The sequence below is a fragment of the Fringilla coelebs genome, assembly GCF_963513975.1.
Source record: "Fringilla coelebs genome assembly, chromosome: Z".
Lineage (NCBI taxonomy): Eukaryota > Metazoa > Chordata > Aves > Passeriformes > Fringillidae > Fringilla > Fringilla coelebs.
In genome coordinates this window covers 14,815,739-14,835,757 of record NC_140031.1, presented here as the reverse complement: position 1 = coordinate 14,835,757, position 20,019 = coordinate 14,815,739, and the positions used below count along the sequence as shown (strand labels likewise).

Below are 20,019 nucleotides of genomic sequence, written 5' to 3'. Positions count from 1 at the left end.
CAATTATTACTTATTTACAGAAATCAATGCCTCTTGTATAAACAGCACAGACTGCAGTGTTTGAGTCTGCAGTTTGCTTTATTTATCTAATAAAGCAAAAAAGGAAATATGGGTAATGTTGGACTTGATCAGATCAGAAGCACAAAATAAGCAAATGAAGAATATGGGGATAAGAGACATAAATCTCACAATTTAGAGGCAAGTAACCAAAGCATATATAATCTATAAAGATAATGCAATGTGAAAAAATTATGGTCTTGAATTTTTTGTGAGCAAAATGTGAATGACCACACTCCTGCTATTGCCTAGGACTACCACTATGTCTGAACCATCTTCTGCTTGCTGTCTAGGTCTTTTAGAGTTTCTTTGCACTTCTGGAATTGCAGTGAACTGACCAGAAATATCATACAGTAGTTACAACTGGTTCCTTTGTAGTGAAAAATCAGCAGCACACCATGCACACTGTAAGTACATTGAAGTGCAAATACTGTAAAAAGTACTGTTCTTTAGTGTAGTAAGTCCAGCATATTCAGAAATAATTGACTGGCTTTTTGTGTGTGAAAACAGAGTTTTATGGGCTTGGAAGCATTCTCAAGAGATCATGTGGTACATCCCCTTGTCTCACAAAATATCTATCATTAACTCAGCTGGACACTTTTATCACCTGCTCTTAAAGTCTGCCCACACTCCAAAGTATCTTTAATGAATAAAGAGAGTTTTTATCACCCTTATTAAAGTCTTATTATTCTTAACATCCTCTCTTACTCTTCTGTGTACTTGAGCCCATTATTTCTGTGGTCTCTTTCACGGAATATTCCTCCTCTTCCCAGAAATTTTGAAGTACTTGAAAGTTACTTTTTCCTCCTAACTCTCCTCTTCCTAAGATAAACTTTATTTAACTTTCAATTAATTACAAATCTTGTTTTTCTATGCCTATCACAATGCTGGTTGCCCTCTTTAGGCTACCCTGAAAAAAGCAAAGAACTTAGATGAATCCTTCCAAATACTGGATTATATGGAAAGATTTTCTTTTGCATTTTCAACATGCTTAGATGTGTCAGAAAGCTATTCACTTTTCATGTTCCTCCCTCAAGGCCACATTGTACACCAGTAACCACTCAGAAACTTTTCTGCAAAATAGTTATCTTGTTCTTCTTCCTGCATTTGTGTTTCCTCAACACTTTATTCCATTTTTGCAGTGAATCACTAGCAACAATTGCCTAAATACAGTTTTCTAGCCTGTTTTTCATCCTACTTAAAATAAATTTATATTAAACGAGGGTATTTATGATAATGTAATGTGGTTATGTCAAAAGCTTAACTACATAGCCATTTTCATGACATGACCTGTTACACTGCTATAAAATCAGATTAGATTTAATGAAATTTGCTCTTGACTGGTCTTAGCTGGCTGCTTCTCTGCTTTTTTCCTTTTTCTATATGGGGGAATGTATATGTAAGAATTAAAGGGTGACTCCACTACTTCAGACTAAAGGTCAATCTGGTTTCCTGTCTCTGACAGTAGCAGTAGGAGAAGCCCCAAGAGGAGAACAAGCAGTCAGTGCTAACTGCCTGATATACTTCCCTAGTGTGCATCAGTATGCAACTCAGAGACTAATGATGGTATTGATTTACTTGTCTTAGGAACATATTTTTGGAATTAATTGCTCTGATTGCTTCTCAGTTGAGGTAAACTGACATCCTAACAATGATTGCTGTAATCTAACAAGTGTGGAAAAAAAAATCACTTCTTTTGTTTTAAAGATTAAAGTGTTGTTTTATTTAAGATTCAGTGCATAGTACATATGCCTTTTTCATTTTCTCAAAGTTACCTAGTCTTACAGATTTTTGCTACTGAAGCCATTTCTGTTCTACCCAGCTAAACCCAGTAGTTAAGGTACTCCTCAAATGTTAGTTAACAGTTATTTCTGATCATGCATGTTGCTCTTTCTGGTGGCTCTTCCAGTTCTGTTCTATCTTTTATGAAACAAGACACAAAGGTAGCATTTGCATTTAAAATAAAGTCATGGATGGATTTAAACTTTGTGGCTGTATTTTTCATTTCCTAAGCATTCCTTACTCTTCTCCAGTAAATTCCAATTTTTTTTAGTAGCTATTATAAGACTAAGAGCTAGCAGCTGGGCCATAAGTCATTCTGTAACACATTCCATGTTTATAAACCTAATGTTATTTTCCTGTGTGCATCACTTTTTACAACATTCACCTACACTTAATTTTTTCTGGAATTCTATTGCCTATCAGCTTGGGTTCTGAGGGTCTTTTGCAATTATTCCCACTTCTTTCAGATTTAGTACCCTGAATAATTTAGTATAATTAGAAGGGTTTTCATGGCATTACTGTAAATCATTAATGAATACACTGAGGACAGAAAATGCCAGGACTTTGTTGATTACTTTCCCAAGAAAAATTGGTTTTTTCCTATTTTTAACCCATAACTTGGTTTTCCATTTTCTTCTATACACCAGCTACACAGCGTGTAGAAAAAAAAGAAAAATGGATGGAACCTGGAATAAAATTATTTAGTTGGTCATGCACTGGCAGTTGTAGATAGTTTTACATTTAATGTCTGTGCACAGGCTGTACAAGGAGCATGTTCACCCATTGATCTGACATTCTCAGGTGTTTCTGCATTAACATGCAAAATCCCGTTATATGGCAGCTCTGTTCTTCAGCTGCTCATCTCCAAAACTGTCTGCAGGTCTACACTGTCAAATAGCTTATTTCCCAAGGTGGCTTTTTGATCCAGCACTCCTGTTTTACCCTGCACATGTTAGTTCACACCTAGCTTTATTTGGCATGAACTATTTTCTACTGGGATCAACTTCCATAAAATTTTCAATATAATTCACTGCAGGGACCACATAAGCAAGACCAAGCCAGTCTCAGTTCCTTTGTTCTTTAACAGCTTGATGCCAGACCTTGCAGAGCAGTGCCTACCATGACCTTGCCATCAGACTACACAAAGACCAAACTGGTGGGCTGCTGCACAGCCTTCACAATACGTCAGACACTCAGAACAGAAAATCCACAGGTGTGTCTGACATACAGGTAAAGTCTCTAGAGGTAATATTCTGAGGCAAATTGAACCAGGCCCTCTCAGGGACACACCAGACCAGCCCCATAAGGTGTGAATATGATTGTCGGACAGTTTTCTTCAAATGGCCTAGGGACAGGTTCTCTTTGCAGTGTTAGGCAGTGGTGTAAGCAAAAGTATCTCTTGACCTGACACAGAAATATGCAGAGAGGACGGGACATTCTTTGCCTGCTCTCTACACATTTCCTGACACAGCTTCTGCTGGTATGACAGCATAAATCACACTCACTGTCAGCTGAGTGGTTGACTGGGGTTGGTTGGCTGAGTGCACTTTCTGCTGATAAATTACAGAATGTTGAGCAGAAAAACTGGAAATAATGTATCAAAATTTGTGGATTGTATTTTAAATGTCTAAACATAGTTTAGTGAGCATTTGTGTACACACACAGTTTGAGGAGAAGGAGCCCCAAAAAATTTCAGCAATCCAGTCTAGGGAACCATAGTTTTTATAAAAGGACAAGACATGAGTTGCAAGCACGTGCAATTAGATCACATAATCCTGTGTGCAAAACATGCTTGTTAGCTGTTATCTGAAGATGTCAGCAGGGAAGATGGAAACAATATAGAAGAAGACTTGAAGATAATAAAAGCAGAAGGGTGTGAAGTGATTGTGCTCTTCAGATCAGCCTTTTAAGTTTCCGTGAAAGATTGACGATTTTGTAATCCTGCTTTTTTATGAGGTGTTGAATGAATGCTTAAGAAGACAGCACTTATCAGTGCTCATCAAAGTTGAAAAAGAACTGTTTGTAATAGCAGTCTGAAGATACCAGGTCCAACCAGGTTAGAAACAGTCAAGTATTAAAGATGAAAACACTGTGAAAGACATATATCAGGTTGCACTGTAGCAGGCCATAGTTTACATATGTGTGCTAGAGTACAAACCTTGTTACATTCTTTTAATGCATACCTTTGATGAAGAAGGAAATGTACGTAATAGGTAAGACAAAGAAAAAACCTAGCATTAAATATTGAGAAGTGAGTCACATAGGATTGTAACAATAATAATACAGTTATTGAATGGTGTCTTTTTGAGTGGTTACCATTTAGGATGCATTAACTACATAAAATTATTTATGTCAGAGAAAGAAAAGCAATTAATAGATAAAACAGTAAACTAGTCATCGGAGGTAATCATGTTTTTTTCAGCTGCTAAACTGCTGGCCTTAATATCTTCTCATATAGTAACAACATGCAATTAATTTATCTTTCTTTAGTCCAAGACTGTTGAACAACAAGTTTTATAACAATTGTGTCTTTCAATAAATACTTTGTCTGAAAAAATTTAGACAGTGGTTTGTTTGCACAATACCAACTAGGTTATAAGTTACTCAAAATCACCCATCAAATCATATACAACATTGTCCCAAACTATATAAATATAAGTATTAAGGTCAGAGGCCTGCCTTTTATTTGATCATATCCAGACTGGCTAAGCAAAAAAATTCTGGAGGGAAAAAAAGCCAGGAGGGACAAAAAACAGATGTGAATTTTAGATACAGTGAAATACTGTTTGCATTGATTTTCTAAATACTGGTTACCCTTTCCATGCAACTGCTCTAGTCTACACTTCTCAGATATTCATTCTGTTCCCAGAGTCCTTATAAAGTTTTCTTGAAAAAGTGATTATTATGATCAAGTAACATCAGGAATATTTGTGGCATTGCAGAAGAAAACTGCTGAAAGTGTTGATGAGTAACTACCACCAAATATAATTATGTGAAAAGTAATGATCATTATAGCTGTCCAGGGGTAATCTTTCATTATAAACATGTGGATCCCATATTTTAAAATACCATGGATTTCTTCTTCCCGTGTGAGGCAAAGACAGACATAAACCATTAGAACCAACAGCTAATTGATGTTGTGGATTAGTGTGTTTGGCAACTTTCTGATTTGCAGGAAAAGCACTAAAACATCGTTTTTTTTCCCAGAGAAACATAGCAGTAGCAGAATACTGCTGGAAACTGTTCTTAGTCATGGCATTTTAAAAAGGAGCCTTTAGAATTTTGTGATTTTTTTTTCTGTTTGCCCCCATTACTAAGTTATTATGGCCCTAGAGATTCAGGAGAAGATACTATCTGCCACAGGCTGTGCAGGGCACACTGCCAAGATTTGTGATAGCTATGTAGGTAGTTTTACTTCTGTCTCCTACCTTCCACAATAAGATAGGTGTTTGAGATGGGGAAATAACAGACCATATTTTCCCAGTTCTGTTTTCTTGCACAAAGGGGAGTCAAGATCCACCATAAGGACAAATGAGGTCCAAAATAAAAACAAAACAGACGAAAGAGAACTATTGTCCCATTTAGCTGCTGTTCTAGCAGCCTTAGCTAGACCAACAGCCACAGTACAAGTCAGACAACAAACTTGTCGTTTGGATAAAGATTGTTGGTAGACAAATTGCTGAGGACATCTGCAGCACACTGGGTTTCCTGTCCCACAAAGCCTATACAATGCCTCATAAGAGTTTTTTCATCTGTTTGTACATACTCTGACTGCTTTAGCACCCTGGCTCACTTCCATCTGCTTGTATTTGTCAGTGTCTAAATACTTTGGCTCCATTTAATTGTCATTTGTACCCCATTTAGAAATACAGGTATTTTATCTGCTAGCTGATTTCCGGACATTAGTTCACTTGCCAATACATTCCACCCAGCTAGGAGATCCTCCCTTCCCCAGGAGGGAAAGAACAGATTGCAGGTGATGTACAGATACTTGTCAGCCACCATGCATTTGGACTGTTTCTTCTGCAGTTCAGCTGTCTGTTATCCCTCCCTAGATTGTTGGGATGGACATTAAATGGAATAGCCTTACCTCTATCCAGTTTCTTCCAGTTAAAGTTATTCACTTTGAATCTTATACAAGTGGTAAAATGCAGGAGGTGAATAAAGCAATCATGAATGTCAAAAATAACCTGGGATTTCACCCAGGCAGATCCATACAGCCCTTAGAAAATATACTGATCTGTACTACTCACTTATAAGCTTTCCATTCTCCTGCATGTTTCTGTGGAGACATGGAAATTTAAGATTTGGCAGAAATCCTGAGTGCCTGGTCCTGTCTACAAAATGGAAACATACATGGACTGCCAAGTTTCGATTAGGATTTGGATTAGGATCCAAGTTTCCTTATAAACACATGAAGTAGTCATTCTGCTCAAGTCAGTACCCATCAGGCCTTAGTTAGAACATAGGTCCAGTCTTGGGCACCTCAGTTCAAAAAAATTAGTCATCTGGAAAGAGACCAAAAAGAGAGCACTAGAAGGTCCAGAAAATATATACTACTAAAACTGACTGCAAAAACTTGGATTGTTTAGTCCTTAGGGTTTAAGGCTGATTTGTTTTCTATTGAGTTTTTTTCCAAGCCAGATCATTCCAATGATTTTGTTTATAGTGCTGCTCCACAAACAGTTACATTTGAAGGTTGGTGAACTTCAGCACAGAGGCAGGAAAAAGAAGCCAGGGAGGGCTGAAACTCCTTAAGGCATCTTTGTCAAGAGATCTAATCAGATAACTGCAACCCTGCATCCAATCATATGTACTATACTGTTGTGGTGTTTTGTTTTCCATTTTTTTCTCTTGGCACATGAATCACTGCTCTTCCTTGGTTAGTATGAGCCGTCACTTATATCTTCTCTGTCCCAAAACCAGATCAGATAACATATTCCTACACTGTCTGTGTCTAATCTAAAAGTTACCAAATCTTGCAGTGTTGGGTCAAGCAGGCTGAGATGCTCAGACATCAACACTTTCTGTCAACATTCATGCAGCTGTTTATGTCTTCCCATCTTAGCTCAAAACACAGGGCTCAAGAAATCTGAGCTCTGATTAACAGAACCAGGTACTGTTGGCTCTATGCGTAGCCATTTCATCTCAACAGCGTGAATTAAATCCATCTGAAGGAAGCAAACATGTTTATATTCCCTAGCACTTTAGCTACATCTGATTACATGCTTGTGCGTTAGTGACGAAAGTGACAGACATGGTGCCCTTGAGGGAACAACTGAACTCATCATAACAGACAACATAGATGTGTCCTCCAGCACTATGTGTCCTCCAGTCACTTCCAGCATTTCCTTTGCTTCAGTTTAACCCATCTAGCTTTGGAAATTTAATAGAGGGCATGGTGGTGTTTAGAACTGTCCTTTGAAGTTGGCTGTCCTCACTGACCAGAGGGGAAAATGTAGGCTGTGATCCTGAATTAATTCTTTCTTTTACATGCCAGGATATATACTAGATAAACTGATTCCTGCCAATTTTGTAGCTAAACCTAAACTCCTCCTTTGCTAACCAACAGCTTTCATTATTGATCACTAAGAGGTTCTCTCATCCCAGGTGCCACCCTTTGATTTGCTTGGTCTACAGAGAACCATTGATTGAGTCATCTGTGCTCTGCTCTGAAATTAAAGCCATAAAAACAGTAAAAGATGAAAAGGAAGTTGGTACAGACTGGATCAGAGAACAGGCTATAATAATTAGCCTTTAATGGGATTTTTATGCACTGTGGAGATGTCACTTCTTATACTGATACTATGGTGATATTTATGCTGATACTACTGCTAATACTACAGAAAGGCTCAGAGGTTTTGTTACCAGAGTCTTCCATAAATTTAGATACGTATTTCAGGTTTATCCAAATGTATTAGATGTGGGCATTGGATAGAAAAGTTCATGGAACATTAATATTTTGATTCTGGTTGATCTAAATATGACACATTAGCAGATTGCTTTGTGGTCTTTCAGTCCATTAACTACTTCTGATTTAGAGTAGGAATGATGGCAGTCTCAAAAAAAAATTATTAATAAAATCTAGAATCAAGTGTTAAAACCAGAACTGGTTTAACTTCAAATAAACTTTAATTTTTAAATCAAAGCTTAGGTCATCATTCTGGTTGGTTATCATTTGAGGTTTCTGTCCATAACTGTGACACTGTGGGTTGTGCGATTTGTATATAATTTGTCATTTGGGGATATTTTCAACTTGTAGGTGTAATTGGTGAAACAGAGTGGAAACAGAGGCAGTGGCCTCATATACCTTAGCACTTCACCCTTCCATGACTACATCCAACAAATCTATTTGCTTCAAACCACTTTTTTTTCAAGCCACCTACTAAGAACAGCTTTTTGAACTACCATGTCTTCCACATTACGCCTGAACACCAACTTGTTTTGACTTAAGCCAGTGGCAGACAAAGGTATCTCTTCAGAGAAACTCCCTGTTGGGTACAAAAGCCAAAGTTCTCAAAAGTCAGTTTAGTCTCACCTGCAGTCACACAAAGCCCTGTCTTCTCCAGCTACCTACCAAGAGCTGCAGCTTCCTTCATGGGCTCAACAGCTTTTTGTCACCCTTTGGGAAACAAAGGTTTCACAAGCTCTCAGTCATCATCACATTCTATCCAGCTGAACTCACTCTTCATCTACAATATTTTTGCAGACGGAAGAAAAGTCAAAGGGGGGAGGGGTTGTTTGTGGATTGCTGCATACACAGGATAATCTCTGAAAGGTGTAGGAAGATGCATGGTGGTTCTGTCCTTCTGCATATATAGGACGGCAACTACTGTTGGAGAGGTTCTAGAACTGTTTATAAAAACTCCTTACACAAATGAGACAACTACAGGAAAATGACCATTGTCTCACACTGCACAGAATTTAAATTTTGTCCCAGAATCAAGTGTTTCTTGCGGCAGACCACATTTACATCCACTGTGCTTCTGCCTTGACAACAGATGTGATATTCTGTCAAATTGCCTTTCCTAAGAATTGCTTGACATAACTTCATTCCATTTCTAGGATATTGTGTGGGGTTTTTTGCTTCATATTATTAGCATTTTTATTAAATATAGGTCATTTTTAATTAACATATAACCAAGGAAGTGCAATTTTTACTTGTAGTTTTTACACACCCTCTGTGCAAAGCAAGAAGACAAACAGATTTCTGTTGCCTTGCAATATGTATAATGATCACTTTTATAATCTATAAAAATACAGTTTATTTAAGGTAAATGCATTTGGGTTCTATTGGGAATATGTTTAAAGCCTTTGGGACCTGTAAAGAGAGTGCATGCACAGCCACAGGGTACATTTCATCTTGCTATTTGAAATCTTTCTAATTATAATTGAAAATTATTTGGGTATTGAAAGCTATGCTTTTACAGTGGATATGGTCAATGGGGATTAGTTGTAATTGTTGGGTTTTACAAAGTTATGGTGGTAAAATACAGCGCGCTATCTGGTTTAAAGCAATAATAGAGGCCAGAACATTTTGATTTTTTTTAATTAGTTCATTTTCATTTCCAAGTTCTGAAGAAGCATGAAACCAGAATAAATAACTCCTAAGACTTTAGGCACTGCTCACCTTCAGCTTTTAGTGAAATAGTTAATTGAAATAGCCTAATATGATGTTATTTTTACAAGGATAGTATGGCAAAATCTAAATCCATTTAATCACTTTCAACATAAAAATTTATGATGGCACATGTTATGACAGTATTTTTCTTGCTTCTTTGTTTGTGTTTTGGTTTGGTTTGGGTTTTTGTCTTGTTACTGGTGTTAGAAATGGATGCGGACACGGTTCAGAATACAATTCTGTAGACAGAATTAACTGAATTCTTCTCATCACTTTTTGGCATGGAAAATACAAAAAAAAAAAGTGTCACTCATGATGTTGCAGCAGTGTTTGCATCATATTCTTGCCCCCTATTAGTTTGCTATCCACAAGTTAGTCCACTTTACTCTGATTTTGAGCACAATTTACTTCAGCAGATGTGGGAGACCTGCTCAGTCCTCTGTAACAGTGCTCTCTCAGAAGATCAAGAAAGCAACTTTGGCTTTTCTTTGCTGTGAAAATGAACAACATTTTAAGAATAATACAGATTAGAGCCCTGCAAATATGGACTCGCTGATCTGCCTCCATAATTGGCATGGCCCTGGTATATGTAAGCTATCACAACCCGATCAAGGAGGACAGTTTTGCCCCTCCTGTAATTTCTCTATTGGCACACCCTTAGTGTACCACACTGAGTTAGCCAGGATATTGATCTAACTATAGCTGCATAAATGTCAGGAGATCAGGACAAATGTTGGAGCCAGGCATGCAGTCTCCTACTCCCAAATCAGTGTGTTCCTGGGCAGAAAAGAGAGTGTATCTCCCAATATCCCATTACAGGTCCCTTGCACCATCCAATACAGAAAGAGACTGTTTTAAAGCAAGGGGCGGGGGGCAATGGGAGGGGGCAAGGGGGAATAATATTTATTACAAACAGGGAAAAATGTTTCTGATATCTTGAAGACAAAGATAGTGTGGCCATTAGTGTTGGCCTTATTATTTCCCACATTGTCAACACACTTGCCAAAAGTGAATTTATCAGCTCAGTGCAACCAAGAGATTTAGTTTATCTAGATGTTCTACAAGGAAAAAATTGTTTACCTAGGGTTTTAAAGACCTGGGGAAATCCAATATTCTATTGGCATATGCTATCTATTTAATTTGATGCTATGGTTTCAATGTCTCTTCTGGTAAATTGTAGTAAAATCTATGCTAGGAAGAATGAAGTTGTTTCAGTATCTATGGGGTGTAAAATGCAGGGTTAGGAAACGTTAATTGAAAAAAAAGTTTGTGTATATTCTTGCAGTGGTTTAAAGAATACTTCTGCTGAATTTTTTGGTCAGTTGGTCCTGAATATTGTAACTTTTATATTTTTCAGGTTTATTATCTTTTCTATAGTGAGAAAATCCTGTAACAAAGTGATTAAATAGCTCCATTTATATTTTTTAGGCATATTGGAGATAACATCAGTAGAAATTGGAGTTGTGGCGGTTAAGTCTATTAAGAGCAACTACTATTTAGCCATGAACAAAAAAGGAAAAGTCTACGGCTCTGTAAGTACCTTTTCACATTCCAAATGGATTTCAGGAGTCAGCACAGTTTCCTGCCTTGCCTATTGAAACACTTCTTGTCTGTGTACTGCTACTAATTGGAGCTGAAATGAGCTGTTCATCAAAACTTCATCCTCTGATAAACCAGGATCACGCCTTTCCACAAGCTTCTTGTTGTTTGCTAAGCTCATGTCATACCAAGATAGCTGCTGGGATTTACCAGGCTTACCGCCTCAGTCACACTGCTTATTAAGGAGTGGTCAGTAGAGAGGGTCTCACAAAATTTAATCTGTAAGGCTTGTTTTCCCTGTTTTTTCCTACAGTTCAATCACACATAGCAGAAATTCAGGGGTGGGGGAGAGAGGAATAAAGGTGCCTGAAATCATGGAAACTTGAGCTGATGAAATGAAGACACCACATCATTAAATTAAAACTTTGAAGAAGATTCCTAGAATAGCAGGCTTTAAATTGACTATATTGACTAATGATTAATATTATGGACAGTACAGAGAGACATGAACTGAAATATCAGCAGCTAAGATTTATCTGAGCAGAATTCAGGTAACACTTGAAAGTTGTCCATACATACTTAATTTGTATAGGTGTCAATTCGGGGTTACAGATACTTTCAGGGGAAAAAATCCAAACATCAAAACCCAAAGGTAATCAACCAAACAAAAACAAACCAACCCAAGGAAGCTCAGAAACCATCCAAATATATTTAATAGAAAGCTATATGATCTATAAATCTAACAACAAGACTCAAATGTATCCTCACACATCCCCATGATTACACAAACACCAGATTGTTTGGGTATCACATCTGGTTTGGTTTGCAGTTTTGCAATGTTGTTCCAGTTCCTGGAAAGGTTATGAGCCATTCTGCAGGTTGCTTAATGTTCAGATCATCCATATGATGATCTGAAAGGATGTCAGATATAGGGACTGAGTTAATGGTTGAGCAATGTAGCCAAACCTCCTATTTCTGCTGAAAACAATGAAGTAATGATAATCTCAAGTGAGACTCAAGGGGCCTCTAGTCATTTCGCCCTCTTTCTTAAGGAAACATTTCTTCAGAGTGTGTTTAGTTCATACAAACTATATACACTGCCTCCCTCACCTGCACTGTGGCTAGTCACATACATACTTCTGGTTTTCTAAACTCTGCAACAGTGTCAAAGAATCACATTAAGGAGAGAGAAGAACAAAGACATTTTTCTTATATTCCTGTAAATGTAGATTTAATTTCTAGATTTATACTGGTCAGAAATACAGGATGATCAGTGCTTATTGTGAGAGAAAACTGTGTACTGAGTTACTCAGTACAGTCATTGATTATGGGTATGCTTCTGTATGTAGGTGAAGGTTTTGGCATAAATCACCACCTTCAGCTCACACACCTCAGTTGTGCACTTCAGTCATTTGTGATGGTCCACCCCAAAGCCCAAGCCAGACTCTCTTCCCCGAGCTGTCAGCCTTGTCTGGTGTGGTGAGAGTCTGTTTAGAGCCTATCCCAACACTATATATGCACAAAAGACATTGAAACAGCTTTCATGTACCATAGATGGAAATTGCTGCCATAAGATTCGGTAATTCATAGTGTATTAGAAATAGTGTTGACAGGAAAATACGAATGTGGGAAGCCATTTTTTTAATTCCAGCTGAGATAATTTTTCAATATTCACATCATAAAATCACAACATAATGATTTATCAAAACCTATTCCATAATACTTTAGCAATTTCAAGAATGCTTCTGTTACTATTTCTCCAGTAATCCCAGGACTTGCAGTTAGCCTCATATTACTACAGTGTGGCAGCTTGCAGATGGATACCAATACCAAAACCAGAACCAATAAAAATTGTAAAAACACCCTTGAGCACGTGCACAATAGACATTGATGCAGACTTATACTGAAATATGTTGGAAATGAGCAAAGCAGTCCTGTGTAGCACTCAGACTTAAGACTTCTTAAGCACATCAAAACATCATCTTTTCTGTTATCTAAGAATAGAAATACAAGTTGGATTTGAGTACAATTCTGCATCTAGGAAAACAAGCAAAGCTCTTTCTACATTAATCAAATACTTTTCCATTTGACTGATTTTGGTTAAAATGAAAGGGAAAAGACTCACTTGCAGGTTTCTTTAACAAAACTAGCTTCTTTAAGCTTCTTTAACAAATTGGCAGGTAGAAGATACTGTGGTTTAGAACTGTGATTGATGAGCACCTCCCTTTTTAATACCTTGATGCCAGAGGTGGCAAATTACAGAAAATAACTGATAAATTATCTGTATGGCAGCTTTGTGGAGAAGGCAGTGCCAATAGTGGTCTTGTAAAGATTCTTGTCTTGATAGTGTCTTCCCCACTGATCAATGTTCAAACAACTACTAATCCTGAAATTAAAGAGCACTTTGGGAGCCAAATTTAATTTGAATGCATGCAATTCCATCAAGCAGGTCTTCAATGGTTGTAGCCGCAACTAAGGGAAACTGTTCACACAAAATTCTCTCTGGATCAAAGTCCTTATCATTAACTAGTATAACAATTCTAATTTAAATAAATAGGTATGGAAAATATATTTAACTTGATTTCATTAACACAAGACTTATTATTCAGACTTATTTCTTGTCTTGTTCATGATCACATTTAGAATAGTTCATGTAGTTAGTATATCATACTCTGAGATTCTGACCAGCTTCTCCCTCAGCTGTGCAATGACAAATTACTTTCTGAAATGCAGGAAGAACAAAATGCTGATTTTTCATTTTAATTTAATTATGTTTCAAACACCCCACTTTTAAAAGCCTTCTAAATGCAATATAAGTAGTTTGTTAAAATTGGATGGCTTTATATATAGAAATTAATTTTTTTGAAAAGAACTATTCTTGGCTTCTATATAGAAAAGTGCATATACGTAAAATTACATTTAACAGTACAAAAAATAAGTTGGGTCCCCGACATGCTTCCATAGGCTTGTATTTTTGATTCATTCTAACAGCCTGACAACTGATTCTCCCTTAAAAATAGAAAATCTTAATCCCTGGTCCCCTGCATAAAATTACTTCCAACCTTGTTTAGTCAATAAGATATGGGATCATACATGACTCCTTTTTAGGCTAAGCTTCTTTTCAGGTCAGCCAAGTGAATAGGCCCCACATCAATTGTGATAGCATCATAAGAGTGATTTGCACCAATCCAAAAAAAGCCCTTTTGCATTACCAGTGTTGTTTAAAGATTCTTACTTTAAAAAAGAAATAGTCCTATTCCATTAATATTTGTTTAATATATGGTATCAATAATCTCATTCAAGGTATTTGAGTTATATTTTTTAGAAATGAAATGTGATTTATGATTCCAAGATTGCTTCCTTATGCTTTTGAATTTTTGACTGAAGACTTGATTTCATATTCTTGCCATATTCCAACACAGAGAAGCTGATTTTCAGTTCTTAATTTCATTTTTTGCAGTCTAACTGATGATGCTTTATATGCTGTGAAACTTTTATTTAAATACACTGTGGAATCCTAAAAGAGTGTCACATACAAAAGACTACAATCTTTTGAAACATTTTTTTAAAGTATTTGCTTTTAGCATGCTGAAATATTATGTTTGTTCTGAATCTGTGGGTTTTTTCTTCTTTTAACAGAAGGAGTTTAATAGCGATTGCAAATTGAAGGAAAGAATAGAAGAAAATGGATATAACACATACGCATCCTTAAATTGGAAGCACAATGGAAGGCAGATGTTTGTGGCCCTGAATGGGAGGGGAACCACAAAGAGAGGACAGAAAACAAGAAGGAAAAACACTTCAGCTCACTTTCTTCCTATGGTAGTCATGTCGTAGATGAACAAACTTTTTTTGATGCAGTTGAACCAAAGGCTGTTATGTCAAGAATATTTGATAATTAGAAAAGTAGATGCGGAGAAGTAGCACAGACATCTGCATGTTTGAAATGAGAGCAGGGGAAGCCTTTGAAGGTTTTGTACTTATTGCTGGCACATGAAATACCTTTATTTAGTTCGTTGTCATATCTTATAATCAAAATGAAGCTGGATCAAAGGGGATGGAATTTATTGCCAGTGTGAACTTTTTTTTTTTTTTTCAATCACTGCAACAGACCTTGATGGACATAAGACAATCTGTTGCGTGATCTTCATGGGGAATGCTATTTATGGAATACTAACTCTTATCAAAGTCCTTAATTGCTCATTCAAGCCTAATGATTCAATGAACAGTTAGACACACAAGCATTTACTGGAAGCACTTGGGTCATATGCACAAAAAATGACATTTCTGGAGAAGCTTTGTGGACAAATGGATAGGATAAGCAAAGTAGTGTGTAACTGTTCTAACAAAATGAATAGTATGGTTTGCTTGTATGTCCTAAATTCATTTTTCTTTATTTCTCTCTAAGTTATTTATTTAATAGGGTGTTAAATATCTTTTTTTATTTGAAATGTTTCTTCATTTGCTTCTTTCTTATTTTCCCTTTTTCTTAGTACTTCACAGAGAGGTTGATTAAAATGTCAGAACCTCAGAAGTACTCAGAGAATTAGACAAGGCTTTAAAGGCAGAATTTAGAGTGTATACTCCATTTTTTCCTAAACTGTCTTGCGCTTAAGCATAAGACCAAACAAGCAGTGCTTGGATTTATGGTATTGAGTGTCTTTATATTGGAGAAATTTTTGTACTTATCAGCACTCAAGAAAAACGTTCAAGAAATACTTTGTTCAAAGGGTCTTTCTGCTATTTTGAAATTGAGAGAAGGAACCACATCTGTACTTGGGTGTCAATGCATCTGTGTGTATATTCACCTGATTTTGATTTCAGTTTGGAGCTGGGATCTAACACACTGCTATCAGTGTGATATTCTGCAGCACACATTGGGCTGGAACCTTGATGTGGTCAACCCTGTTAAAATCACTGAGACTGCGAGTGTTCAAATAAAACAGTAATGTTTGGCCACTGAAAGGTAAGCAAGAAGGCAACACAGTCCTGCACACCTTACCCAATTGATACTCTCATTCAACCCATTTGCCTTTGGTACCAAATTGAAGAACCACAGGCATATGGTGGGAGGGATATTTAGGTAAGGGCTGAAAGACCAAAATCATCCTCTTGTGATCCAAAATCACGCTCATGCGTTTTTCAGAAATTATTACTCACGTGTATATTATATATGAGAGCCCACTGAAAAGCTGCGCTGGTTTCCAGCTTTAGCATGCCTTTCATAATCATCACAGTAACTGAAGGCTCAAAATACATAATATCCAGCACATTTTTATGAAGTGTTACTCGTCCCGTGGCTTAACTTGAGTAACTGCAGTATAATAAAGTTAAGCATAATATGAAGTCTGTTCAATTAAAGGTACATAAGGTTTGTTTTATATTTTGCTTTACTCAGTAATTTTAGAGAGCTCTGGATAGCTCACCAGTGTAACCATATTGAGATTCATTTTGTTAGAGCAGATAAATAGAAAACAGTACATGAAACAATTTGTACCACTGTCTTCACATTGTATTCCACTAAATAAATAAATAAGCCTTTGCAGTGTCTTTAGTAAGAAACAAAAGTAGTATAATATTATTTTGTTTTAAATACTTTAACTGATAACTATAAGATTATATTGATGCTGCAGTTTATCTTCAATATTTCTCGTTGTGAAAAAGTTGGTTTTATTTTTTATTGTTTGGAGACTGTATTTTGGTACAAAGGAGAGCCTTGCATAATGTGTCTTTTTGAGAATGTTTAACCTCTATAAAGGCTGGTGTTGTTGGAATCTTCTATAACTTATTTAAGTCAATGTTTAACCAGCACTTCAATCTTAATCTGTTATTTAAATATTAGCTGTTTAAAAAAACAAAACGAAAAAAAAAAAAGCTTTCCCATAAAATACAAAATGGTCAGATTATATTTCCTGTCCTTAAATAAAGTCAGCTGTTTTAAAACTAGGAATTCTTTGAGAGACAACATATTTTTAGTTGATAGCTGATGTTGTATTTCATGGTATTTTATCTCCAGTTTTCTTCTTCACAAATGACCTTTTTCTAGAAAGAGAAATAAGAATTTCAGATTTTAAATGTAATTGCAGCTTACAGCAAAATTGAACTACCATGATAAAAGTGAGTCTCTGTTGTTTAAATTTGTAATCAGTAATTAAAACTGACAAGACATAATGGACCACCCGTACTGAACCTTCAGTATGAGTTGGATGAATGCCGTATTGAATGACAACTTAAAGAATATTTAGGGTACAAATGAAATTCTCTTCTTACAGACTTACCTAGATGACTTGGTCAGGGGAGGATTATGCATAAATATTATCATAGTACTCAAAACACCATGCTGCTCAAATGACAAGATCAGGAAATATCACTTTCCCAAAGTGAGCCAGGAGCCATTTGTGACATGAAGAGTGGTTTCTGAAAATTAACCAAAATAAAAAACCCTTGAAGGAATCAATGATTCCTGTGTGTTTGGTATACTGTAACGCCCACTATAGTGGGAGCAAACTGCAGATATTAGAGTATCCCAGGTCCTCAACAATAAGCTCTGTTTTCTGTCACCCTGAGCATAACAATCTCCTGAGTAAAAAGAAAACAGAGGGAGGGGTTTAGAAAATAAAAGGGATACCAAAATCACTGAGCAACAATGTATAGTATCTTATATTTAAATAAAAATAATAAAATGTGGGGATTAGAGAATAAAAGTATTGTCTTTGTTTGTTTTATTAACCTAAAATTGTACTGCACAATAAAAATAAAAAAGAAAAAGATCTGTTGTATTGCGGGTTCTGATTTTGTGCTGCATACTTCCCAAACAAAAATCATTTTAACATTTCTAAGTATTTTTAATATTTTTTATGTGTGAGGCCACTATCTCCACATTAATAGCAACCAAATGCTCCAGACTCTTCCTGTATTCAAATCCACCTAGTTTTATACAATGGAAAAAAGCAATTAATTTAGAGGAAGCGTGATTGATGAAATATAGAAGGGGTTTAGGAAGAAGAGCATGTACTATTAATTTTGGAAAAATAGTTACATTTTCTATTAGACTTTATTCAAGACATTTCAGGTTATGAAGTTCACCAAAGGCTGGCAAGCTCTAGAAGTAGGAGCACTACTTTGTAGTTCATGCCCCTCCTGTAACTGGCTGCCTCTATTCAGACAAACAGTAACTGTTTTAAGAAGTGCTCTTGAAACTAATGTATGAAAACAACCCTTCTTTTGAAGTATCAAGTATCATTATTTAGTCCATTAAGTTAGACTGTGGGACCAAATTCATCTTCCTAATTTTCTATTAAATTGGTGAAAGAAAAGCATAACATGCAACACTTTCTGCTCCTGCTAGTCAATGTGTTGATACTGATGGTATTTTTCAGAAAAAGATCCTCGATTGAAACAATTTCAATGCAACTTCAAGTAAAAGAAGCAAAGAAAAATATATCCCATGGCATTGTTAGCAAAAAATAGAAGATGAAAAATTAATTGGCTTACAACCTATAAATTATGATTCATAGTTACCCTTACCTCCCAAACTTTTTGAATCTCATGTTTAACCATATGGAGGCTTTCTTGGAATAAGTTTAGGATTTTTTAATGAATCACAGTGCATCTCATACCTGATTTGTGTATTTTCATTTCTTAATCCCAGAAAAAAAAGTTGTATGTCCTTTGTCTACTTCAGCAGTTTGTAAAAACATGCTCCTGTGGAAAGGCAAAATAAACAAACTGTGACTAAATCTCAAGTAATTGATAAGGGAGTAGTGATTTCTGAGTTACTGCAGTACAAATGAAAATTATTTTCACTCCTGAAATTCCTCACTAGGATCTTTAGTGTGTCACTGTATGCTATTTCATTAATGCAGAATAGAATCATAGAATGTTAAGGGCTGGAATAGATTGTAAAGATCATCTAATCCCAAGAACCTCTGCCATGGGCAGGAACATATCCCACTGGACCAGGCTGCTCTAGGCTTTACGCAGCCTGGCTTTGAACTCTGCCACTATTGGGACAATCCACAGCCTCCCTGGGCAGCTTGCTCCACCACACTCATGGTAAAAAATTTCTTCCATACATCTAACCTAAATTTATCATCTTTCAGTACCCATTGTTCTTTGACTTATCACTGTAGCTCATATCAAAGAGCTCCTTCCAACCTCCCTGTTTTCCCCCTTCAGATACTGGCAGGTTGCTGTGATGTCTCCACACAACCTTCTCTTCTCCAGGCTGAACAGCTTCAACTTTTTCAGTCAGTGTTTGTACAGGAGGTGCTCCAGTTCTATCAGCTTTGTGGCCTCCTCTGGACTTGCCCCAGCAGTTCTGTGTCCTTCTTATGTTGGGATCCCTACAGCCGAACACAGTGCTCCAAGTGAGCTTTCAACCTCAGAGTGCCTCAGAGCAGAGCAGAGGGGCAGAATCCACTACCTCAACCTGCTGGCCACACTGCCCTGGACGCAGCCCAGGATTCCATTGGTTTTGGGGGCTGTAAGTGCACATTTCTGGGTGATTCAGTGAGTGTAATGAAAAATTGATATCTTTTTTCCCACCGTTTACATGATGTCCAGATAATTTTTATATTTTCCTGCATTAGAGATACTCTTGAAGTTTCTCTTGCCCATGTTTTACAAAATGTGCATTACTCTTGTACTGCTATGTGCAGTGTGTTTCTTGTCCACATAAAGTAATTTCCTATGTTTTTTCCTTCTTTTACATGTATCAGCAAGATTCATAAATAGTTCACTGAGGGAAATTACAGTACTGATGTCTGCAGCATATTGTCATCAAAATCCCAAAAGACAGCTCTCATTTCTGGTTCCACATAAGACATGACACAGCAAGCCTGTGATCCTGTTATGATAACCCTTGTCTCCCCTGAAACTGCACAAACACTAGTAAACGTACTAATTAGGCTCAAAAGTAAAGTATGTATTGAGGATAACTTGGTACCTTTAACAATGACCATGCACAAGATATGTTGCAAATGAAAATATATTTGCCTCTTTCCTTCCTTTTCCATGGT

At 36.6% G+C, this 20,019-nt stretch overlaps 1 protein-coding gene across 2 annotated transcripts in view; it reads left to right on the top strand.

The window, feature by feature from the left end:
* Positions 1-17,742, top strand: part of FGF10 (fibroblast growth factor 10) — a 58,980-nt gene extending 41,238 nt beyond the window's left edge. The window contains exons 3-4 of one of the 2 annotated variants that reach the window (XM_084225267.1): positions 10,889-10,992; positions 14,642-17,742. In XM_084225267.1, the coding sequence (XP_084081393.1) occupies positions 10,889-10,992; positions 14,642-14,836 (299 nt within the window). In that variant the 3' untranslated portion in view covers positions 14,837-17,742. Of the gene's footprint in view, positions 1-10,888; positions 10,993-14,638 lie in introns of both variants that reach the window. The other variant, XM_084225266.1, reaches the window with a different exon arrangement.
* The last annotated feature ends 2,277 nt before the right edge of the window (positions 17,743-20,019 follow it).